The sequence below is a fragment of the Sparus aurata genome, chromosome 15 (assembly GCF_900880675.1).
Source record: "Sparus aurata chromosome 15, fSpaAur1.1, whole genome shotgun sequence".
Lineage (NCBI taxonomy): Eukaryota > Metazoa > Chordata > Actinopteri > Spariformes > Sparidae > Sparus > Sparus aurata.
The window spans coordinates 16,633,487-16,659,693 of record NC_044201.1 but is presented as its reverse complement, the minus strand read 5'-3'; the positions used below and the strand labels follow the sequence as shown (position 1 = coordinate 16,659,693).

General features: G+C 42.6%; 1 protein-coding gene across 1 annotated transcript in view; it reads left to right on the top strand.

Annotated features, from left to right (window-relative positions):
* adgra1b (adhesion G protein-coupled receptor A1b) overlaps positions 1-26,207 on the top strand; it is a 181,343-nt gene that overhangs the window by 2,394 nt on the left and 152,742 nt on the right. Inside the window, exon 2 of the mRNA XM_030442531.1 lies at positions 15,438-15,509. Within this exon, the coding sequence (XP_030298391.1) occupies positions 15,438-15,509 (72 nt within the window). The remainder of the gene's footprint in view (positions 1-15,437; positions 15,510-26,207) is intronic.

Sequence of the window (26,207 nt, the reverse complement as noted above, 5' to 3'; positions counted from 1 at the left end):
ACTCACCTGTCGCTCTGAGCTCCCAGTCCGGACCACTAGATGCACGGCTAACTGAGCTAACTAGCTAACAACAGCTATTTTTTTTTTTCATCAGAAGTTACAATTACTGGAGATACGCTTGTTTGGAATGAATTAACCTACTGGCTAAATCATACAAATTGCACATAAACAAGGTCCCGCTCCGGCTCAGTGTGCTGTTGGACGCTCAGTGGTCGCCATAATCCACATTAAAGAGCTCTGTGTGAGCCACACTGGAGCCTCTCCTGTCTCGTGTTGTTACACTTACACACCGCCTTCCACATAAATCTTTACCTTTCACCAGGCTCTTTAGGGGCATCATTTGCATTGTATTCAAAGTTATTCAAACATAAATTTTGCACCTCGACGGGGGGAGAAACCTCCCTTAGTATTCATCTGCGCCTCTCTTGAAGATGGAGTAGCACTTCAAACACTCGAGGCGTTGATAACTTTACCCACACGTTCCCCCTCTGCTTCTCTGCAGGTGCACAGATTGACTGCTAGATTAATAGACTTGTTTTATTCTTGGAAACTTGAGGCCTGCCTTCCGAGTGTAAAAGCAAATGCTAAATGTAAAGGCCCTTCACAAGTTACAGCCGACCACTCATTCTGAACTGAGAGCACCGTTGATTAATGGCAGCACTTTGCTTACTGCAATTTATTTGGAGTGGTGTTTGCTTCCGTGTGGGCACGGGTGCTTTTGTTCCCTAATGCGCAGAACGGTTAAAGGCTTTGTTTGCTTTTCGACATTCATCAGAGCGGGGCTGCTTCACCGCTCACAGGTGCTAACGAAGTTTGATTTTTAAAGTGGTCTACAAAGATAAATAACACTAAGGCTCTTTCCTTTAAAATATACAGTATCAAAGTGCAGCTGGGAGCATCTCTCTAGCAGAATGACACCTTTTCCTCAGAAAAAGGGAGGCTGTTTGTGTATGCGTTGTTGTGATAAGACCAGTAAAAATAAGCCCATTCCTCACTCAGTCCTATTCCTTGGTAGACTAAATCTGAGCTGTAGCCGGCCAGGAAGCAGTTTTCCTGCGTTAGGAAATGTGACCTTTGTCGGGCTGAAGTGGCCTCCCTGCTCGCTCTTTTGTTTAGATGTGCTGTGCAAATAAACAGATATATCAAGGGAAGTATGCACATACCGATCTCTCCCTGTAGGCTGCCAAATCTCCTGAATGTCTCCCCGCGTGCTCTCTCTATTTTCACCACCTACGTAGACTGTGAGCTCCTTGTGGAGCGGTTTCCTCAATGACAACTCGGGCGCAGTGTGTCAAGTTCAAGTACACTCACCCAGATCCGAATGCCACCTCTAATTACAGGCGCAGATTGGGCTTTTGTTGTTTTTCTTTTCGCCCTTTATTACTGTATCCATAAAATGTTTATGAGGAACGAACCCTGCGATAATGCAGCCGCCTTGCAAATGCCAGGGAAAACAACTTAACAAGCGGACGAAGGGAACATTAGCATAAGTAAGAGAGATGAAAATGAACTGTGTGTGAGAACTCTCTGTGCAGCGCAAACGTCCTCCATTAACACCTCTCCTGCTCTCCTTGTCGTCCATGAGGGGGAGGAGGGAGCTGAGGGAGTTCTGAGCCAGACCTGACAGCTCTGTTGACCTTGGGACCTATCTGGTGTAATGGTTTCAACGCTGCCTCTCTGTGGAGAGTAGCAGCTGAAATTGTAGCCGACACCTGTCTGAGGCAGTGCCTCTAACAGGAGGACCGGTCCGGGGGAGAGGAGGCACAGATTGCGGAGGAGACAAGGGGATGGAGTGGAGATAGACAGGAGGAGGCTGTGAAAGAGCCTTTAGAGGAAGAGAGGGAGTGACAGAGAGGACACTGGGGAAGTGAGCATAGGAAGCGCTTAGTGAAACGTCACTTTACAGCTGAGGCCGAGGCTGATTGAGATGATGTGACAGACTGTTTGGGCAGGGAGGGCGCCTTGTCGCACAGTAACATCTGATTGGAGCTCAGCGGCTGAGTCTCCTCACCGCTGGAATCTGCATGCAAGGAGATACACACTGTGCACTTACATAACTGGAAACTCTTAAAGTTATTAGAGTTCCTGCAAAGTAATACAAGCGCTGCTCCTCCTGCTGAGCTGTTGTGTTGCAAAGCAGGCCACGGTTGCATCATTTGCATGCTATTCTGCTGCTGATCTCATCCGCGGAGTGTAGCCCGTCCAGTCTGTGAGGCTTGAATTGATTTTTACTTTTATTGCCAAAATCCAACAACCCACAATCTTGGGAAAATTATGATTACCCCCCCCCCCACACTACCATGACATGCAGCATTGAACAAATAAAACTGCACTGTAACAGGTTGCGATAGTTACAGCTTGTTGCCAGGATTTGTAGAAATACATTCACTCGTTCATTGATTCATTCAAAACTTAATTTAAGCCTTGAAAATTATTGAGGTTTGCCTCAGATGCAATCATGTCGAGATATAGAAAAACATGCAGAGTCAGAGCATTTCAGAACAACGCTCTGAAATGTTGAGATCACCATCTTGAATATCTTGATTGTCCAGGTGAAGTTACAGCAGTCCTAAATGTGTAAATTATGCCTTTTATTTTCATTTGAATCAGCATTCAGGAGAAATCCAGAGCTCCTGAAACACTGCCGAACGCGATCCTCCCCTGGATTTGTGCATGTTCTCTCGTGGAACCGTGCTAAGCTCCCTCCAAAGCCTGGTTGTCACACGTTCGAGGGAGAGAAAACGAGGCCTCTCGGTCTGGGCCCGACCTAAATCTGGAGGTGTTTGGCATAAAGTAGCCTTGCTCTGTGGGCTCCTCATCATCTTCATCATCCTTTCAGAGACAGACAGGAGGGGCTGTTTGCGGTGTCTAGAGGGAAATGATCAGGACGGGGCTGCAGCTGCCTCCAAACCACTACAAGAACGTGTCAGTCATCATGGCAGTGCAGAGAGGGACTTAGGAAGAACCACAGGAAGCCTGGCTGTAAAATAGAGTCTTACACAATGTGCTGCTGCAGTGTAAGTAGACAGTTTGTGATCATCTGTAGCTCGATGAAAGGAGTCAGAGGTCGGCATTGATCCGCGTGCATCCGAACAAACGTGCTATGTTTCTTGTTTCTGTTCCTCAGATGGCTCTCTGCATACACCCTTATTTTTTTGTTTGGCTATAAATATAATTCTGGGTATTCTTCTCTCCCCTCCTCTCACAATCACTCCCTCTCTCTCATTTTCCCTCGCTGCTATTCCTCCGGGGCTTTTTTCTCCTCTGCCGAGGTACTGTTTGCGCTCTACCCTCTTCAGAGTTCTGAGTACTTTCGGCATGAATATTTCATTGACATGCACACATAGCCCGTCCATATTCTACTGTGCATTACCTCACTCACAAACCCTGATAGTGAACACTGCATTGAGACATCCCGGGTGTAAAACGCCTTAAATGATATGTCACACATATACATACATTAGAGAGCTGGCTGTTAATCTGAAGAGACGTGACTGGCGCAACCTCCGATACAATATGTTGTATCTGACATCTCACGCTGCGAGGAGTCATGCCAATCTCTTCTCTCTCCGGCCCTCCGCTGGCCTTTCTCATACTTATCTCCAGTGATATGGAAGATTTTTTCTTTTCTTTTTTTTTAAAAAAGGTTCATCTTTAGATGAGTGCGCTCTCCAATATCAGTCGTCTAAGCCCCAGAGGGCATAATACTTTTAGATCCCCGGCACTTTCCCCTCCGTGGTAGCTAAAGCCGAGAACATTTGCCCTTGTGTTATCTGTGTGTTGAAGACCGGTGAGGTCAGGGCCCGTCAGTAATGTTACTGCATGTTAGAAACTGCCAGTCTTCTTGATAAGTAGCTATCGATTTTTTTTCTCTTCTCTCTCTCTTTCTCTCACTAGCAACAGGTTAGAATTTTGTCAAGGTTTCCTCCGGGCTGCCGTGGATGGGTATTGAGACATCCCTCAAGGATAGTGCCGGTCCGCTGGCCTTCAGATTAGCTGTGTGCAAAGCTCTGTAACTACCGTGCATGTGGCAGGCGTGGAAAAAAACAGCTGATCAGTTTTGCTAGATAATAATGATTCACTGATCGAGAGTTCATGACCGCTGGGGGAGAGAAGGAGTCTGTAAATTGTGCTGTAGCCTTTAAAAACCAAGAATGTGTCGAAACCCAGACTCACCATCTAGAAATATTAGGTAAAGATAAATACGATGTCTGCCAAAGATACTTCTCCGTTTGCAGTCCCTGCCTCCTCCCACACCGCTGAGTAAATACTGAAGTTACTTAAAGGGTCGTAAATTTGAGAGAGCAGAGGAGTCCTGCTTAGAAGCCTGTTGTCTTTTCTCTGTCTCCTGACTCATTGTAAAACGAGGTGATTAAAACTCTGATGTGCGCTGCTTCTGTTGCCGGGTGTGATCACATTGGGAAGCATATTAGCTCTCCTGCCTGTCTCACAGGATCCTTGGCAGACCATTATCAGCACTGTGCACAACTGTGTGTGCGCACATGCTGTGTTCAAGTCAGGGGAGTTGCTGTGTATCGACCCGGGTTTACATGTATAAATCTTGACATATGTCAGGTTGTGTGACTGTCGCTCAAATGCTACCTCCCCTCAAGTCGATCGGTGTAAGTCGCTGATGTTCTGTCGCATGATGGTCAGGTGAATAGTTTAAGTTCGCTCGTGACTCCAGGCAAGCACATGTAGATTGCCTTAGGACTTTATGTTGGCAAGAGTATTCTTCAACAGACAACATGTCATTTCTAGCGCGTGGAATCTCTCTATAACAACAAAAGCAGTTTGCTGAATGCTGTGCGGGGAGCTTTGTAACGACGGAAGGAGAGCAATTAGATTGCTGTACTGTAATACTGACTCGAGAGAGGGATAGTAGAGGGAGAACCGGAGTCTCTGGTGAGTGCTGAGTCTTGTGAGAGTTGACCGGAATTTAAACGCGGAGACAGACATACCCACAGGGTGTGCTGTTTCTTGCTAGCTTATGACTAATGTAGTCTGGCCGTTCTGGGCGAATAAACAGTCTTGCAAGTAACACTTTTGACCTCACAGACAACGTAATGGTTTAAAGTTTTATCCACTTTAAATTTTCTCTTGTTCGCCTTCTTCTTAACCATTGTAGGAAACCTTTGGGATAATGTAAAAATAATCCGGGGTTAGTGTCCACTAGTTTTTGAATGAATCTGAATCTATTTTTTAACCCCTTACCAAATCCATCAGGGCTTAGCTTACTACACTTACTACAAATCACCTCCAGTTGGCTGAGAGAGTGGATGAGCAGCGTGAGATATAAGATGTTGATTTAATGAATCAGACACATCAAAAAAAGAAGAGAGGCCTGCTTACTATCAATGATTAAGATGATGAATATTGAATATCACAGATATGCTTCAGAGTAAACAGGAGGGTTTTGAGTACTGAACTTCGAATTTCCCTGTTGCCCTGCAAAAACACACAGTCCCCGTTCATTTGTACGGAGGTGGTACAGAGTGGAACTTCTTTTTTCCATTTGGATCTTTGGTCGAGCACAGACACCAATTTTATTTTGGCATTTAGTTACTGACAGCTGATTTAATCTGCCACTTGCGATGATTGCAGTTTCAGCTGGTGAAAGCAAGAGTCAGTGCTGTCTGTTAACATTACGTTGGAGCCAACACATGGAATGGATAGATGTGAATGTCAAATATTTACAGATTTAACATTTGGCGTCACATCGAGCTCATCGTGGCAGGGAGCTGTCTGAATTGGCTCGTAGGCTTCTGCTACATGTTTTCCAACACTGCTCCTGGCTAATAAAAAAGACTTTTAAGAGATAAAATGTTCAATAAAGGATTAATTAGCGTGAGAACTTAGCGATTCCGTGTGTTTAGAGAAGTGAGATCTAAAGTGAGACCAGCTGTTGGACCTCACCATTATGCAGGACTACATTTCCCACTTGCTTCATGTCAAAAGAAGTGAGTTGTTGCTTGGTTTTGATGTCAAAACAAGGTCCTTTCACGCCACAAAGACATATAGCTGTGGCTCTAATTGTAATAATAAAGTGACGGTACCCTGAAACAAGCCAAATAACTCAAAAAGGTGACCTGATACAAGTACATTCTTGAAAAAAAACAAGTGAAGACATCTCACTTTGGCAAATTGTTGCATTTGTAACACTAAAACCGTTTTTTTTCCCACACATTGTAGGAACTGTGGCAGATGTGCTTCTCTGTTCATATGTACATCTGTAGGCAACCCCCAGAGCAATGTCTGGTCCCTGTCCAAGGTCAATGTTAGTAGATATGAAATGTTATTTTGGTTAGCTGTGTCCAGTAACTTGATCTTCTAAAATAACACAGGGTTTGGCTGAAAAGTGGCCAGAAACCTAGAGGCCAGCGGATCCAAATGTTTGTAATAGTTCATGTTGTGATCTTTACTCCACTTGGTCCTCATGATTGGTGTGTTGGATGGCCTCCGTAGCTATTTTTGATTCTGTTCTCCTGTAATAATATAGTTAGAGGTCTCTGGTGCATGGCAGTGATGACTTTTTAGTTGGACTTCACAGAAATATCCCAGCTGTGGCGTGGAGGGAGAAAGAAAGCCAGATTTAAGAGAAGAATTGACACGGATATCACTTGCCGTGTTAAATCGCTCCCTGCATTATGCAATTTAGGGCAGCTAGAGATTTCATCATCAATAAATATTGTGTTACGTAGTCTCTAAATCTTCAGTTGCTTGCTTTGTGAGACAAACTGCCCATCGTTCTTAGTTTTCTAGTTTACTATCCAATAAAAAGAAGAATTGTAAACCCACATCTTTTTTCCCAGGGTAGCGAGGTCATGACCCAACCTTCTACTCTTCTGATTGCCTAGTACTTATTGCCTTGGTTTAGTTGGGTTGGTTGGGTTTTTAAAACCCTTGAGCTCAGAGTAGAGTCATCTCTGTTCACTCCAATGGGCCTTTATTTTTTTAGAGTTTCAGCAGAAGAGCATTGATGCATTTATAGACTACTACTACTACTAGTTAGACTAAACTACTGGCTGTAAACTGTCTGCTTTAAATTCTCTGGCTCAAGAATTTCCTTCAGCATTGATAAAGTTCTGTCTTACCTTTTCTTATCTAATTACCAAAAATCGCTTTTCTAATTCTATATATTCACTTGTTCAAATTGCTCGCCAAAATCTTACCTTAACTATCTCAGGTATTTGTAAATCACTTCCATTGTCGCAACTCTTTCTACTCAAGGGCTCTGGTTAGGTTAAGGCAGGAGGAATAAGTTTGGTTAGGGTTCAGGTTAGAATATCAGACAAAACCAATCAGAGGAAGAGTAGGGGGGTCTAGCATTTACCACCCTGGTTAAAAAAGTCTTGCAAATGGAGCGAATCCTCACATTTATGAAGCTGGAACCACCACATCTTTGGAACTTTCTACTTGAAAGGCATATTTAATGATAAACAACTGTCAAAAGGTTTTGTTTATTTTCTTTCTATTGACAAATCAATTATTCCACTAGTTGATAGTGGAGTAGATGAATTATTAAACTGCTTGAAAAAAAAAGTCTTCACATTCATTTAAAAGTGGAATATGTGTTTTTTCTAAAGAAATTCAGAAATTCATAGACAATTGATATGATAATAACAAATACTGAGAAATGTTAATTTTTCTCCATATCTGAATAAACAAGCTGTTCTCAGAGGGAAATAAGGTCCCCAGAATACTGTTTGAAGCTAGAAAGGTGGCAGGGTCCACCACATATAAACAAAGTAAAAAAGTATGAAATTGTGTTGTACTTTGAGGACAGTTTGTTTGTTCAGGCATGAAAATGAAGACACTTCATTGTTTAGTTTGTTTATGCATAAGAATAAATCAGTTAAGATGTTCCTCTTCGGATTAAAATGTCTTTGCAAAAAGGGAATAGTGTCTAAACAGTTTAAAAAGACAGTTGAATATATTAATTTTATTTAATGGGTTAGGGTTAGGATAAATCAGTTTTAAACTATCCAGCTACATAAACTTTGCAACCTTACAATTTTAGTGCAAAAGATGTTAAACACAAAAACTGCTCTAGGCCATATTGAAGAATGGTGTAAGTGCAACAACATATGAACTTGGGGTCAAACATTTTGTGGGAATGCTTTCTACGTCTGGCTGTGGCTGGCACTGGAACACCGTAGGCAATGACATACACCATTTGCCGCGGCCCACAGAGACAATGCTGAATCTGTGCACTCCTCCCTCATTGAAAGCAGCTTATCCGCAAAAAACATAATTGATAATGTAAATAGAGAGTTGGAAGGACGCTCCAGAAGTTTGTCACGGGCTGTTTACACAATGTTCAATTCTGTTTTTCCTGTGATTTCCTGGACATTACGCAGAAGCCTGAGAGAGGCATGCAGAGGTCGGCGAGCAGACGCACACACACAAACACACAGACGCACTCGCAGCAAAGCGCAGCACAGGACACGCTTGAGTTTGCACAAACAGAGGCTGCCTGTCCCTGAGTGGGACGTCCGTCCGCACGGGGAGCTGTAGCGGTCTGGGGAACAGAAGGAAGACGTGGGACAAAACACAGTGACAGTGTCGGTATCCCATGATCTCAGTGTTGACTACCATCACTTCATCACTTCATCCATATGTGGCTTTGAAAAAAAGAGCTGCTGCAGCTGTTCAGGACTTGAGGTGAGAGCTGCCCTGGAAATAAAAGAACAGAACAGCGGGCCTCCGAAACTCAAACTATTATGAGAGCTTTGGTTATATTTCAATAAATCTGTGTGTGAAATACTGTGAAATTGACCCGTTCAATCTCCCAAATAGTTTCTAACCATGTCCAGTTGACTCCACGCTGACTTATATCTGCTTCAATTTACTGCTCTCGGAGAGCTCTGTGTCAGAATGAATCCAAACTGACAGAACCCCAGCAGGATATTGATGTCTGGATCAACAACAATAAAAATCCATATGAATAGTTGTGTACACACTTTTGCCTCCCTTAATGGCTGCCTGTAAATCTTATGGTCTCTTCCCACACATCTTAGGTATTCACATTGATTTGTGGGGAAACAGAGTTATTTTGCAAGCTCCCAAATGTTTGATTTCTGTTTGCTAGACCCCGCCCCCCTGAAGGGAGGTTGTTCGACGGCGACGGCAGCGAGCCACAGCGGTCCTGTCAAGCTGAACTGTGTACATCCTGCTGCAATAATAGCATTAATGGGTATCTAATGAGTTGACTTTGTTTGGGTTGTCTTTCTTAAGTAACATGTCACGACGGAATGGGTTAAAAAGTGTTTGTCTGCTCTGAACTGCAAACGTTGGCTTGTCTGGACGACTAGCGTACTAGGCTGACTTACAGTAGTAACCTAGCGTTATTTACAAAAACGGAAGCACCATGGTTTTAGCTAACTATTGCTAATATGTTGCCTTGCTTTAGATATTATTTGGGAAAGGTAACATTCCAGAAACTCTACAATACTTACCAACATAAACCCCAAGATTCGCTACGCCAAAATTGGCCGGTTAAGTTAAGTGTCAGCCCGCCCATATGGCTGTTTTGGCTCCGCCCTCGCTTCTCTGATGCTCACTCGCTCAAACTTTCTCTACCACATGCTCAGTATGCACATCCGTTTTGTTTTCTCGCTTACCAGTAAACTCCTCAAGGTTTAATTTGTTAAAGAATAGCCTATTGTAATATGAGGGCTAACCATCTTCTCCTGAGTCAGTTTCTTCCACATGAATCAACTTGCAGGTATGTTGAATATTTTCCTGGGAAATGTAGCTTCAGCTTCAATTTTTAGCATTATATCCAGGAGTTAGCCATTGCGAGCAAAACTATGCACCTTTTACAGGCTTCACATATTATTTTTAGTCAGATTAAAACACTATAGTCAGCTAATGATGGATTTTTTGGCATACTCATGGCATTTTAGCTTTAGCACCACCCTACGTTAGCTAAAGCTGCTAAGACATATTGGCTACAATCGTCATTTCTGCTGATTTGAGCCACGGCAACCTGCTTGAACTGAAGAAATGACTGCAATTTCTAAGTGGTGTTTCTGCCTGTGTTGGCAGCTTAAAGGGTGCAGAAACAGTAACTAGGGCAAACTCTTGTTTAGGCGGCTGAAGATCTTGTCCTGCCAGTAGTTCCTCCTAACTATGTTTAGCTCTGAAATAGTTGAGACGTGATATTCTCAGAAGTTTGCTTTTGGGGGCAGAAGCAAATGTAAATACAATCTTGGATGTTGACATGAATTTGCTGACACACATTTGTGTCCGTCCTGGCCTTTGGCTGAGAGGGGACTTCCTATCTTCTATCCTGCTTTTCCTGCTAAGACAACTGTTATCACTCGTGGGAGAGAAGGGTACTTTCCCCCAGAGAACATGCTTAAGCAGGCTTGTCAGACTGAGTTACAAAATAAACTGGCACAAATGAAAAACTTTGTTTACAAATGTTTCTGAGTATTTTTTATTGTCTTCTAGGTCGAGCAAAATTAATTTCCATTCTCTGTTTCGCTCACACTTGTGACCAAGCATTTAGTTCTTCTGCAGTTTAAGTCTGTTTGTGCAGTGTGTGTGAGTCTTCACCATGACATTTTCAGTGTACACACTTCCCATCCGTTCCCCCAGCAGTTTGGCCAACAATTTGCCTGTTCAGCACAATGCATTGTGGGATTCCACTGCTTAATCCTGGGGTTCAATTTGAGTATACGTTTCCTGCAGCCATAACGAGCACACTGTCGTCACAGGAGAGACCGGTGACACATCCCAATTACACATCTCCACCCAGAACCTTGTTAAAAGAAGATGGGAGGGTGGTGGAGAGGAGGCGAGGGAGGGATCTGACCTTGTTGAGGAGGGTGTGTGTCTCTGTGTGTGTGTGTGTGTGTGGTCATACGCTGACAGGAGATATGCAGCATCACACATGCAAAGGATGGCTCTTGCCAGAAGATCACATGTCCAGAGACACAGACACAGAGCAGCCCCTGCAGCGGATGATTTAAGAGCTGGCTGGAGCAATCAATATTTTAGCAGATATGTAATCCAGAAACGCCGTCCAAGGTGTATTTAAACTGATGCGAATCTGGGCTGCAGAATAAGCGCAATATAAATCATTAGTCGCTTGCCCTGTCATACTGAAGCTTACAGCTTTATGAAATGATGTGCGTAAGCGTGTGAGGATGAGAGGGAAAGCAAGAATTTAGAGGATTTAAAGTTGAACTTTTTCACAACCAGATGATTATAGCCTTTCTGCCTCTGCCAGGTCCCCTCATTCTGTAAAGCACTGGTGCCTTTTTACCTCTACCGACGAGGTTGTGTCGAGCCTGTGTCCGTTTATTGGTCGGTTGGTTTTTCAGCACAATCACAAGAAAGCCATTGCATGAGGACGATTCTCAGCCCAGAAGAGAACCCATCAAGTTTTGGTGCGGATCGAGACTAAGTGAAAGATCCAGGAATGTTTTCTCTCTTTCTCTAACGATCAGAGAGCAAGTTTTGACAATTATGTTCATTTTTCAGGGATCAATCGTGGAGCTTCAGGCGTATTTAGGTGACTGGTATCCATGAGCTAGAATTATGGTTAAGCAGTTATGGCTGGTTTAACATTTTGAGTGATACAGAGCTGTCGTTTGATATTAGATTTGGTTTTGCTGGATTAAAGGAGACTCGGGTCAGCTCTCTGTTTAGTTCTGTTTTTAGGCACTTTGTGGTTATGTTGTCACTCCGAGCGTTCGACCATATGGTTATTCTGAATAGCACCAAGAGCAGTCAGTGTTTCGTGAATAGATGAAATGGCAGTCCTAGCTTAATGCACTGTGGCAACCGTGGACTGGAGCAACGGAATGGACGCGGTGTGTGTAACGGCAGCTAACTGCTAGCTAGTAGCCTGCTTTTCTAAAACATGTCATAGGCATATTATATCTTTACAGACCAGCTCTTGTACAAGAGGCCCTAAATTTTTTTTAACAACTTTTTTATTGTTTTTAAATGTAAACAAGTACAGCAGTTCAATAACAGTACAGGTATATTGCAATCAAAAATACAGAAAAGGAAAAGTAAGGGATAGAGAAAGAGAAAGAAAGAAAAAATTGGAAAGAAATCTGGCGACGAGACCTCACCCCAAAAAAGCCTCATGTCTTTGCACTCCCAGTACGTATGAATATATGAGCCTATAAGTCCATCTGAGCACAGGGTGCAGATTGGAGATGTTAAACGTTTCATGATAAAGTTTCTTCTTGGAGTGAGATAAATGGATCTGTTGATGATCTGGGTTTTTAGAAGCATAGACAATCGAGGACCAAATCTTTTCCCAGTCCAGTGAATCACCTCCGATGTGGTGCTTCAGTTCACTAGACCAAACATGTAAAATAGGGAGGGTTTTATAAGAGGCATCCCGGATAAGTGAATATATTCGGGAGACCAAACCTATTATTCGTCCTCTATTGTACAGACGAGAGTACAAAGGGTGGGTAGTAATAGGAGAACTCCATGGCACGCCATATGCTTTCATAGATGATCGTAGTTGAAAGTACAGAAATAAAGATGTTCCAGGCAATTGGTAAGACAGACTCTAATCATTAAAGTCATGAAGCCTATTCTTGTTATATACATTAGCTAAAACATGGATACCCCTAGAACTCCAGTCCAGGGATGAGAATGGGAACCCCCCAGTGAGTAGGGAATAGTTGTTAAAGAGTGGACTATTCAGGTGCCATTTACATTTTTACATTACATACATCTTTTAGATTCCTTTTCAGCAATAACCCATGTTGATAAGAGGAAACTCATTATGGAACCAAGCCGTAGCTTAGCTCGTTTCAAAGGAACAACGGAGTAAATCAGATCCTCCAGTCTGTGTGGGGATGCTAGGTTCTTTTCAATACGTTTCCAACAGGGATCAGAATTGGGGTTAAGCCAATCTGTGAAGGGTCTCAATACAAATGACCAAGAATAGTATTTAAAGTTAGGCACGGAAAGAGCGCCCTCTGTTTTGTGTCGTTGAAGTGTTGTTCACTTCACACGCGGCCATTTCCCTCCCCAAATGAATTTAGAGACCAAAGAATGGACTTTTTTCCAGTAATCAGTTGGGGGTGGTAAAAAAGAAAAGAAATGTATATGTGGTAAAAAATATCCATTTTAACAATTGACACACAAGCTTGTAATGATGTTGGCAAGTGAGACCATCTATTGAGATCCGCCTCAATTTTGTTATAGATGCCCTGAAAATTCTTATTGGCAATATTAGCTAATGAAGGAAAAATGTCCACCCCAAGTATTTAAACTGTTTGACCACTGGGATGTGCTGAGGTAACGAGCTCAAGTTCAATTTAGGGTTTAAAGGGAGAAGCGCAGATTTTGTCCAAGAGGCCCTACGTTTTGTATTATAATGCATATTGATTTTATCTATTCTCTCACTGTCAGCCTGTTCATTCAATCATAAAGAAAGCTCATTCACTACTACTTTGAACAGTCACACTCTCATTTTAGTATAAAGCGTCAGATTCGATTTAGGAACGTACCCAGTCTCACCAAGCACTCACTTATTAAATGCTTCGATAGGTTGATCAGTTAGTCGCTAACGGCCATGTCCAGTGGGTTCACATAGCTTTTTGCTGTAAAGAACTGCCTGCTGTGCTGATAAAAGTGTTTTGGTAAAAAAAAAACAAAAAAAAAAAAACAGTACAGTTGCTGATTGTAAAAGTAAGAAATGTGTAGAAAGGCACTAAAACGCTTCATAAACCGTTGGGAACTGCAGAATCAGATGGGCTATAATTCTCTGTGGGTTTGTCTCTACAAGCGTTCCCTTTTTCGCATTACTCACAGTTAACTGATCCATTGTTTCCATGAAAAATAAGTGAGGATAAAGCGAGCTTGCAACTGTCATCACATTTTGACTGAAAAAAAAAAAAAAAAAACCATTATAAATACTGATCGGTACAAAAGACGTACGTGACATTCACTATTTTTGACTGAGCCCCATGAGAAGAGAGCAGACAAAACAGCCCAGACAGAAATCTCTCAAGGGGACGCCGGTCTAAGTTTGGCAGGAAATATTGTGTTAATGGAGAACTCCATCACCCGAGTGAGAGACTGATATATAAAAGATATGTAAGGACCTTTAAACCGGGAATGATTTATGATTACACTCCATTCCTTTGGTTCTATTTTATTAAATTTCCTCTTTCATATTATTTCCCTCATGTATTGTCCTTTAGACTGCTGGAAAAAAGTTTGCTCAAACCTGTCTTGAGCCACACAAAACAATCTCTTAATCCTCCTGTGGTGTACTGCACTACCTGCACTGTCCTGTATCACTGTGTTTCCAGCAGTAACTGGCTCTGGAGGTGTACATGTCTTGAGTGCGGCCGTGTTTTACCGGACAAACACGGAGGAAGTTATTAGCCGGCTGGTCGAGTAGACCTGATCCTGTGTCGGGTGTCTCAGCAGGTAACACAGACCTTCTGTAGTCTAACAAGTTACAGTGGGATGTTTTTCTAACACAACACCAGACCGCGCAGTATCTGCTGGAGTGTGTGTGTTAGTGTGGTTTGTCATTTCTACAAGATTTGGTTGAGGTTAAAGGTTGAAATTAACCATATACTTCTGCTGATTACATCAGTAGGAGGTTAGGGAATAAATCCAGCAACTGTAAGACCTCAGAAGTGTAGTAATGTAAGTGTAGGTGTGTGTGTGTGTGTGTGTGTGTGTGTGTGTGTGTTTGTGTGATGTATTCCTGCCTGCGTTTTCACTCGGCCGTGTTAAGGTTTGAGGGAAAGCTCAGGTCCCAAGGCCCGGCGTGTTGAATAATGTGACAAGATTGTGCGCGTGTGTTTGTGCCCGCCAGTAACACACTCGGCTGGAAGTCCTGCCAAGCGCTGCTTTTTCTTTTCTCGCCAGACAAATGCATCACTTGAAGAACATATAGTTTCTCATTTTGCCGTTCAGCACAGACATAATTCATCTTGAGAAAAAAAAACAACAAACAAAAACAAGGAAACGGAGTGACGACTGTCGAGGAAATAATCCGAATGGAGGCACTGTGTTGCCTCTGAATATTAATCTGTCACGTAAAGATCCCTGCGGTGCCTTTCATTGATTTGTTTGCTGTTGTAATGTGACCAATGGATGACTGAATTGCGCTGAATCGGCATTTCTTGAAGCTTTTCTATTAGACCGATATTTTGACGTGGAGGAGTAGAGAACGGGGGGGGGGGGGGGGGGGGGGGAATCATTAACCATCGTAACCACAAACGGCCACAAACAAGACAGAGACGTGGCCGGGATGAGTAATATACAGCCGCAATCTCATCAGACGTGAATCCTTATCTCTCGCCAACATATTGACAGTCGGAGGATAAACAATTTATCAGCCATTTGAATAAGTAATTTTTCCTGCGGCTCTATTTTGTGCGAGATTCGCAAAATGTACCACTCACCTCGTCTCACCTCTCATGTCTTTGCAGAAACCTGAGCAACAACAAGATCTCCCTGCTGAGGAATGGCTCCTTCTATGGCTTGGCTGCCCTGGAAAAGCTGTGAGTACCTTAAATCAGGCTCTCTTCGCTGTTTTGTCCTCCCCAGAGCCCTAATGGCTGTCATCACAGGCACCGTGTCGCTCCATAGCGTTAAAAAGACAAAATGGGGACGTGGCAGGTGTTTGGAGATCATTTTCAGGGGGGGTTTACCCTGCAGGGGGTTCGCCAATGGTTCTCACCTTTCAGCCCTTGTGCTTAACCTCAGTTCCCACAGTAAATGTCTTAAAATGGATAATATATAGCTCATATAAAGACCTAATGCAGTGCAAGATCAGGGGGGCTCTGACAGATGGAGTGACTGCACCGAGTCCACATCGATGAGCCCCACATCATATGCGACGTCCCTGAGGGCCGTATGCGTGCAGCCTGATGATGAGCTCCGCGACGGCCCAGCCCTGGCTCCTCCCGCCTGCCCCCTGATGTCACCTATTGATTGCTTTCACCTCCGCCCAGTGCGGCAATCGCGGCTTTTCCACCTGATGGTGACACTGACATTGGGCTGATGATGGGGGAAATCAAAGCAGGGCTGAAATCACGCCGAGGGGACGGCTTGATAACTCTCTCCCTTTCAGTCAGTCACTTTCAGATGTATGCACACATGCACACACACACGCACACACACACACACACACGGCTTTGAATATTATTACAGTCAGTTGCCCTCCCGTCTCTCTCAGTACTTGACAGTTAAATTCAGTCTGGAATAATGTCAGTGGAATAATTCTACCCCTCTCGCAACGTCTTTTTGGGTGGCTATGTCGCAGGTCGACCTACAGGATGATGTCACCTGTCTCCCGGGGCCTTATTAGTGCCATTAAACCTTTTCTCCTCCTCGTCCCACCTGCTCCAGAGTGATGGCGAGATGATTGCAAGGCTTTTAAGGACACTCAGCCAAGGTTTTTGTCGGGGCTGACCTCTCGGAGCAGCAGTTTGCGTGCCCTATCCCTTCCTTCACCTCACTCTCTGGGTACAGCCTGTCCATCCGTCCTGCCACATGCAGCATTTGGCAGGGTTATCTCTGTTGCTAGCAGTGGATGCCAAGCCAGGTAGCCTCAGTGAGTTGAAAGTGGCGGCCAGCTGTTCCTTCGTCTGGCCCGTCCGACTGACTGCCTGCCTGCCTGGCTGCCTGACTGACTGTTGTGGTGAATTGGCAGCTGATTGACAAGCTTAATAACGCATGTGTGTGTGTGTGTTTGTGTGTTTTTGTGTGTGTGTGTGTGTGTGTTTGCACCACTCGTGCTGCAGCTGTGGAGCTTTTTGGGGCAGAAATGGAAATGTGGTGATCCTAGAAAAAGTTTTTTAAAATATACAACAACAAAAAAAAGCCTGTTTGCCCAAATTACCCAGTCTGTTTACTTGTACTACTGGTTGTGTCGAGCCATACAAATCATTTTGGTTTGTTTTTCCTGTCTTTCTGATATGTTTTTGTCTCCACTCTAATACAGATAAGGTAAGAGGAATTTTAATTCTTTGAATGTTTAAAAGTTACTTTTAAAGAAGAATCTACAGCCATGCTAGCAGCTCTGTGTAACTCTTCTTAGCCACGGAGGTGCTTTGAGCTAAATGCTATCATAAGCATGCTAACATGCTCTGAGCAGGTATACCGTTTACCATCTTCTCCATTTTTAGTTTCTCCTTTTAGCGCACTAACATGTGCTTGAGACAAATTACCAAATATTCTGCAGGAGATGAACAGATCATTGACCTGGGCAATCATCGGGGCCGATATTCAGCATTTTTTCGCTCATTGGTATCACTGCATATAATTTCAGACTGCTGATAAAATTAATTAATGTAAAAATGGCTCTGATGCAGCAGTCTTTCTCTGTCTGTAGTCACCACTATACGTTCCCGCTCAATGTCCTACTCAAAACGCTGTCTGATTGGTTAGGTGTCAGGAGTAGTCCCCCATCAAAACTGAACAATCTGAATATGCACATTAACGAGTAACTGAAGTTATCGAATAAATGTTGTGGAGTTGAAGTTTTAAGTATCAGAAAAAGGAAACACTCAAGTGAAGTACCTCAAAATTGCCAGAAGTACAGTAATACAGTAAATTGTAGTAAATTATAATCCATGAATGATTGTTCTAAATTTTGACAGTAATATTTTTTATTTTTACCCTCAATGTATATGGGTTACAGATATCAGTTATTGGCCTCGTTGATTACTAATGATTTATATCGGTATCGACATCATGTTGTGCCCCAGATCTGGCCCACGTACCGCATGGAACGATGGCACTTGATCAATGTGTCTGCTAAAATTCTGCTATCTGGTCCTATATTTGACGAATTAAAAAAAAATTTGCTGATGGTACTGGTTGAAAGGTTAAAGTTATTGCAGTTCATACTGAGTCAAGCGTAAAAGTCTGCACTAAATGTCATGATAATCATTCCATCCAGTGTTACATATTTCACTCAAATCTACAAGAAGTAGAGGGAAAAGTCACAGAAGTCAATAGGATTCCTCTTCTGGGGACCATTAATGCCTGCACATATGATAATTGTACCTCGGCTTTTCCTCATCTGGGTCAAACGCCAATAATGCTGGAGCCTACAATGCCCACAATGCAACCAACAACTTCTTTTCCTGTCTGGTGGATGCCCATATCTTGTAAACTTCATGCCCCATGTTTATGAAATGTTTTTTTCTGGCATCCCATTCTCGTCTAACTTTAAAGACCTTTTTGCTGCACTTGGTTAAGATGTAGCCTGATCTGAAGAGAAGAGCTTTATATACTTATTATTCACTTAGCCAAACTTTGTGACGTTAATCTGAAATATTAATCCACACTCAAGCGCTTCCTTAGTGTCCTTGATATTCCAAATGGTAGCAGAATGAACAAAGCACAGACATTTTTCTTGGTTTCGACCCAAAAAGAAACAAAACATGCAGACAGAAACACAAGGTATGAATCAAATTGTGGATAATTGTTACACAGGCTTAGAAACTCCCTCAGGAGCCACAAAGACACTATAAAACAGTCTTCCCGGGCTGAGCAGTTCTCCTCGTGTCGAGCTAACTGACCTTTATGTGTAAATTCAGCAGAGCTTCCCTATAGCTCTAATTTGTAACTGCTGTGAGTGCCACAAATGCAATTACACTTCCACTGATTGTAACTGAGGTTGAGGGAGACCTCAGAGACAGATGCATGAAAACCTGTTCACATTAAACCAAAACTATCTGCACGGCTAGATAACACTGGGGCTAAGTGAGAAAATGTGTGTGTGTGTGTGTGTGTGTGTGTTTTTTTTTTTTTTTTTTTCGCCTGTTGTCACCTCACCGCTCCACCCTAATACTGCCGGCTTCATCGTGGCATTCGAGTCGAGTGCAAACGCACATCAGCAACTTTATTAATCTGCCAAGGAAAGGGCTTTTAATGGGATTTGCCTTCCCAGCCCAGATAGTGTCCTCTTAATGGATCCCTGTATGTTGGATGATGGCCTGGATCCCCCCACCCCCCCATATGGACACAAGCCCCATTACCATCAGCCAAACTGGGTCCCATGGGAGCAGGAGCAGGAACAAAGCCCATCACTGTTCTCTGGGCAGGACACTGAATCCAGCGTTTGCCGTTTCATCATGGGTTCCCACCGCAGGAGCTCTCAGTGTGTGAAGAATCTGTGTGAAACGGATGAGGCTGGCATATTTTTTATTTTATTTTCAGTTGTCACACCGACTGCGCTGCGTCTGATTTGGCACTGCCGTCTGATAATTTTTTGATGGATATATTGGATTGAAAATGTACATTTCGTGCAGCAAAAGGCTTACGTGCGATTTCGGCATGATTCGTATCGTGTAGAATATTCAGAGGGAGTACTGCTGCACATTTTTACATGTAGGATAAAAAAAAGAATTGAGGATTAAATGAAACAGACAATTGGTTTTAGTGTTACACTCACTCAACAACACAATAAAAACCTTTGCTCAGAATCATGTATTGATGTAATAATAAGGTAAAAGTGTTGTCAGGTTGTTAGATGTTGTCACAGCTCTTGAAATAAGCACACTCATGTGGGCTTCATGCCTTTTGTGTGTCTTTACAGTAGTTGTTACTTTTATTGTTATGGCTGGGGATGTGACAGCAGCTTTATTCTTAGCAGACTGTCTAAATGTTTTTTATTGAGAGCAGCTGCTCTATTTTTTTATTTTTTTTGTCTGTTTGACCAAACGTTATGTGTCTAGCTGGAGGAATTTGGAGGCAGGCTGAATAGACTGAGTGGACGTCGGCTCGGAGCAGAGACAGTATCAGAATTCCGAATGGCATCTGCAATTGCTCATTCTGAAAAGTGGATGTCAGGCATGCAAGGAGGCGTCCTTTTAAAAGTTTTGCAGCTCCTGTTGTTCCCATCGAGAAGGCGACGTTTAGTCAGTCCTCCTCGTGAACGCGTCTCCTTGCGAGGTGATTGATGAGGGCGTGGCACGTCGTTGAAGGACACATCCTCCGGCTGGTCGTGCATAAGAATGTATGATGGGCAGGGTGAAGTCCAGGCTCTGAGAGAGGGAGAAGCTCAATGATCACATGATCATTAAACAAACTGACCCTGAGGTTACCCACAGCAGGTCGAAGGTCAGAGGTTATTATCAGGGACAGCAGAAACAATGAATGTGTTATTGACTGGGTGGAATCAATAATACTCGATTAAAGCAGAAGATCACTCACTCTAAGATTTTAAGTACATATTAGTTTGTCACTTTGTCAATATTCTTTTGCCATGAAGCATAACATGTTCCTAATTCAGCTTCCTGATTAGAATTGGAATAAAGTTTGCTTCATGCAGGGCTAATATAAGGCGGTGTTGCTTCCAGGAGGGATTGAAGAATGGCGGTAGCAAACAGTAAAAACCTTTGTTGGAGATCTTTGAAGACTTAAAGTTTGTTCAATGGCTCAATGGTCGAAAGGCTAAACAAGTGTCAGAAAAGGTTAACAAAGTGGAAATCAACTGGACCAGAAACGCAAATTCTGTTCCCCGGACAAAGACGGTCCATGATGAATGAATGAATGAATGAAGTGAATTGAATTTACTCATCTCAACCACTTATAAACAGTTGGAATCTCTAATCAGAGTGATTTCAGTCAGATTCAAGGGATATAACGGACATGACAAGACATGAGTCATCAGGGTTCGTGGAATCCATGCTAGTTTGAGTGCATGCTGTTATTAAAGCAAAAGGGGGACGGACAATATACTAAGATATTCTGGAATTCATGGGCACTTTCTAGTTTAAACTTTTACACAAACTGATATCATAATTGTTATTTCCTTTTTTTTTGCATTTGTAATATTTGGACCAAATGCAAAATAGGAGCTGTGGTCTCTCTTTTGGACCCTAATGCTTGTCTAGCCAATGTCTCAGCTACTCTTTTAATTCATTGCCACTCCAGTGGTGACATATTGCTGCAGGAGTCTACATTTTCCAGATTTTCCTTGAGCATCTAAAAGTATGGCTGTTTTCTTTTTCTGTTTACCTAAGAGAGGACATGAAGAAAGATGAAGCCTTAAATGGATCAAAGCGCAGTCTTGAAATATGAATGCTTTTATTGTTATTTTACAGGGGACCGTTGCCAGGTCACAGCTGAGGCGAAACATGTGAGCACCATGGGTGTAACCGACCAAGTTTGGAGAGACAGAGGGGACCGATTCTTCTTGTGTCTGTCCTGTGTTTCACCTCCCGGGGACTGTTAAGATTATCTTTGATAGTGTCTTCAACAATTAAAAAAGCGGCAGATGGATGCCGGATCGCCGATAATCTATTAGGAACATTTGTAATATTTATTTTCAGCTTGGGGAGTTTTGGCAGTTATTTCTTGTTTTGTCGTGTTATGCCATGCTTGAAAAATAGCGAGAGAGCAGGAGGGCCTTGCATCAGAAAGTTCCCTTTAAAGAGTTTGCTTCACACTCTCCTTGAACTTGTGCTTTGCTCTGATAGAAATATCTCATACTGATGAGAACAGTAGCTCCAAAATAGGATACAGTTGCTGAGCTGTTAACCAAGAAAGTATCTTTTTTCACAGTTCAGGTTTTTGCAGAGCTGTTTACCTCCATCTGCTGTGACATTGCTTCCATTGGTTTCATGTGCCCGTATGAATTTGGAGTGTGGGCTGAAATGAAGGTGTCCTTACGTAAGCGACTGGCGTTTTGTCTTTTATTCTTTACTCCTTTTTCTGTTCCTCTAAGGCAGCAGAGAAATCTGAGAAAATCACAGCAAATACCCCCATAAGCACTGTTCATCCACCTACTAGAAATAAATTGCACTCCAGCAGTGTTTGAGAAATGTTAATCACTGCCCCGACTGGGTTCAGACTGCGGAAACGTTTAAGTGGCAAAGACTCACATCCTGTCTTTAAAAACTGTGCGGTTATAAGTATAGATACACTGAGAAAAACACATAACATTGATGAGTGTTGACTGCCTCAAACAGGCAATTTGACTGTGATGTATGTCTCAGCCAACTAGGTTGAATTATTAATTTACCCCCTCCGGTCCTGTTGTACTTACTGTATGAAATATCTCCATAATTCAAACACACACAGAGAAACGTCCGTTTGATGCTTTGGCAGCGGTAGCTACACGCCTGTCACAGTGTGTACACACTCAGTGTGTTTAATTGGACTGAACTGTCTGACTGTCCACCTATTTCCCCCTCCTCGGTGAGCTTTCAACACTTATTTATTTACAGTCCAGTTGGTGGTTATCAGTCTCGATGAGTGGTGTAATTCAGTGTGTGGCTGGGCCCTTCCCTCAAAGCATCTGCAAACTGACCCATGAATATTTAACACGTGAATAAATGGTTTTAATAAACAGGTTACGCATTAGCATCAGGGCTGCTGCCAATAAAGCTTACACTAAAGCTTGTTAATGACAGAGCCGGTTCGTTTTTTTAAGGGATGATGAGAGACGGTAAAGTGAGGAATGAGCTTCACAACCCAAACAAACCACTTTACATGTCTCCATGTGGCAACTTTACCTTTCTTTTGGTTCAGTTGTCAATTTTATGATGTGACAAAAGTGCTCATGCTCTGGTAAGGTTACAAACACTTGACCAGGGTTAGGGAAAGTAAGTGTTCTGTCGCCACTAGCACAGCTTGAAATTGTCCTGATGGCTCATCAAAAATATCCTGTTGTGTTTCCACCAGCATGGTAGGAAAATGTCCTAATGGCTCTTTCAAAGTGGTCTGACGCTTAAAAATGTTCAAGCACCATCTCCAACAGAGGTCTCTGGTTTGGCCACCAACAGTCCCTCCAGCTCTTGGCAAGACATGCAGCTGTAATATGAACGTGACATTAGGGGGGCCTTGATTAAAAATCCACAAATAATTTGACTTTTGATTTTAAGTTCACAATTCAATTATATTTTCAATTGCACACTTTTGTCCTACTGTCAGACAGCTTGACAGAAACCTCCAACTGTCTCACCCAGTTGAGAAAACTGTCTCTGGTCAACAACATACTTCCTCGTGTCGAGTTTAAAATGGTCTTTGTCTCTGCACCGCATGTCTGTTAGCTTAAAACAAATTTAGCCAGCTAGCCAGGTTTAATAAGAAAATAATGGGAAAAACGGGACACAGAGAAGAAATGTGACTACACTGTGCAGCAACAGACTTTTTAATTTTTCTCTTCCACATGTCACAAGTGTAAACAACTCCTGGCTAATAGCAACTCAGAGGGGACACACTACCTGTGGACTCTCTCCGTGGGGGGCCTTTCAAATCACGTTGTCATGAAGGTGCAGTGAAGGCGACCACTGTCAGCCATCGGCGATGGACAGTGGCATTGTCTTTCAGCCCATCGCAGACTATGAACTTATCCGTGGTTTGATTTGCAGAAACGTAAAATGCCAAGATCTTACACAGGTGACTGGGCTAGGCTGCAGGTGAAAAACACCTCACTTTGGCTAATACACTGTCTATGTCTGTATCTCCACTCAGGCTGCAACGACTGATTATTTTCATAATGAATGTGTGTGTGTGTGTGTGTGTGTGTGTGTGTGTGTGTGTCCTCGCTGCTCTGACCTGATTATTAGCCCTCTGATACATGAGGGATTCTTCTTGTTTACTGGAAACAAACAAGGTGCCTTTACATACACACACTCCGGCTCCAGACACCAACATGCCAGTGAGAAAAATGATGCAAGTTATACTAATGAATGTGTGTCATCGTCTCATTTCATTAAGTGTGCACACAATGGAAATACATCACGCTGCATCACTTTCCATTTGGATGAGTGCCCAAGTGGCCGCAGCACTTTTATTTGCCTCTGTACTTCATGTAGAGTTTGACCTTTTGCGGATCTGATGGTATTTTGATAATAACATCAACATTGTGATCTGTTTAATGAGAGTCTGCATGATTAAATACTGTTCATAGAGAAAGCAGAGCTCTGTCTGGAGGCTGTGCCTGGAGCATGTGTGTGGTCTGGTCTGTGCTAGTGCATGCAATATACTCGATGAACATGTGTGTGTGTGTGTGTGCCTCCCTATCAGTGTGGCTGTGTGATGTGGTAATCATTGAGATTCAGGGAGGAATCTGCCCATTAGTGTCACATAGTGAGCAGGCAGATGTCCTCGGGGTCACATGGCTCGGGAGAAATCGAGCAGGCTAAGATATACAGAGCAGTTTAAATTAATTGGGAAGCACTTCAGTAGCTTTTCAAACATTAACCACAAATGTTGGAGTTTATACTGACGGCTGCTCCTGCTCTTCAAACATGCCGGGCCGGGGGAGTAGAAAATGGTTATTGTTTAAACATTCATCTCATTTGAGCTGTTCCAGCTGTATCTACAGTGGATATGTGGGGCAAGTCTCCCCAAAGGTACCGATCATTTGTTTGTATTTGTATGTGTATGTCTACCATAAATTGTCAAATGGTGGTCAGGCATTTTGATTACCTCAGCTGAAGAGAGAGATCTTCTTTTGTCAGAGCCAGGACTTTTATTTCCCCTGTTCTTTTTTAATACATTCTGTATGTGGAAGTCTGATTTCCTGCCTTTGCTGGACGGCTTTATAGTGTAAACCTCTACACAGGAAGTGTGTACACACAGTATCATGTTAAATAATCAGATTGTAGCATATTTTTGATATAAAAGACCAACAGATTTGTGGTGAGTAGGTCGTTGCCCTGTTGTGGAAATAATGATGTGGAAATGTAAATTATGCTGAATTTACAATGCAAGCTTTATCTTATGCATATGCAAGCATCATAATTATAAAAAGCTGTATTTTTTATTTTTGTGGCCTGTATTCGAGAGCTGGATTTTATCTGAGAATTTATGCAAATACCAATGTGATTCAGTACAGGGCTCTATAATTAAATGTTGACAGGTGAAGTTCCTTGTTGTAACAAGTCAGCGTTTCCCAACTAGTGACAAAGTTGGGCAGTGATGGTTCTTTTGAGGAGTATCATAAGTTTCTGTCAATAATCAAGCAAAGTAAAATGTGCAGTTTTAAGTCAGGTTTTACCCCAACCCCTTGTTTCAAAGTGAACCTCTTGCCCCTCAGAACCGAGTTACATTGAAACCCTCATACATTATCAGTTGACGTTGATGGCGTCACAACCAGATATTTCCAATATGCCGTCTTTCGCTGTTTTGATTGCTAATGTGGCAGTCTTGGAATTACTTCAATGCCTTTTAACTGTGTCTGATGTGGATAGAAAAGCAGGGACGCTCGCTATTTGCTCAGAAACTCCTGTTATTAACCAAGTCATCAAATAGAAAAGACTGCTTCATTACCTGCCGCTAAGGTTAGCGGCGCTTTATAGCTATCAAGCAGTGGGAATGCAACCGCACATATCAGCAATTACAATGTAACTATTGCTTTGCCCGTAGGAAATATGTGTTCCTATAGAAAAGTGGGAGGTTAAGAAGCTTTTTCATGGATGGCCAAATGAGGCTGTGTTTGAAGGTGGGACGTCAGGGATATTTAGGTTTGTTGTGAAATCCGATATTCCAGGGTATAATTGGCCGTTTTTGACTATTTTTGATTTTGCTATTATATTTCACCCTAAAAACTATTTACTTGGTGTCATTATTTTCAGCACAACCTCACATGTGTGACTGGACAGTTATTTTTTTCATTTTGACATACTGTATTAACGCAATGGACCTAAAATCACACAAAAAAAAACATAAAATCCGAGTAGAAAAAGTTAGATTTTTTTACTGTGAAAACCACAAATATGTTTAAAAAACCTTTTTTTTTAACTTATAATGCAAATATAAATTGTTGTTTGCTAAATATGTGCATACATTTAAAAAATGTACGAAGTTATATGTAACTATTTACATTTAAATGCAGGCAGTGCTCAGGTCTGCCTGAGCTCCCTCCAGCTGAATGAAGAGCTGCACTGCCTGCTCCACATTCAGCATCTTCTCATTGTTTTGACTCATTAAACAAAACACCGACTCCACTACACACTAAACACACTACACCAAACACTACATAACACACTAACTATACACTCCAGACACAAATCTCTCAACTCTCAATATCGTTGTCTATACACTGACTGTCCTGTCATTCATCTGCCTACGTCCCTCCCACAACTTCCTGTTCCTCAACAACCAAACTTGCTGCTTGGACACTTTCGTGACAAAACCCCGTTTTTACCGTTTCTTCTGCACCAGACACAAAGCAAACGTGGCGGCAATGTTTGTGAAAAAGCGTGGCGGACATTATTTCCCCTTAGTCCGGT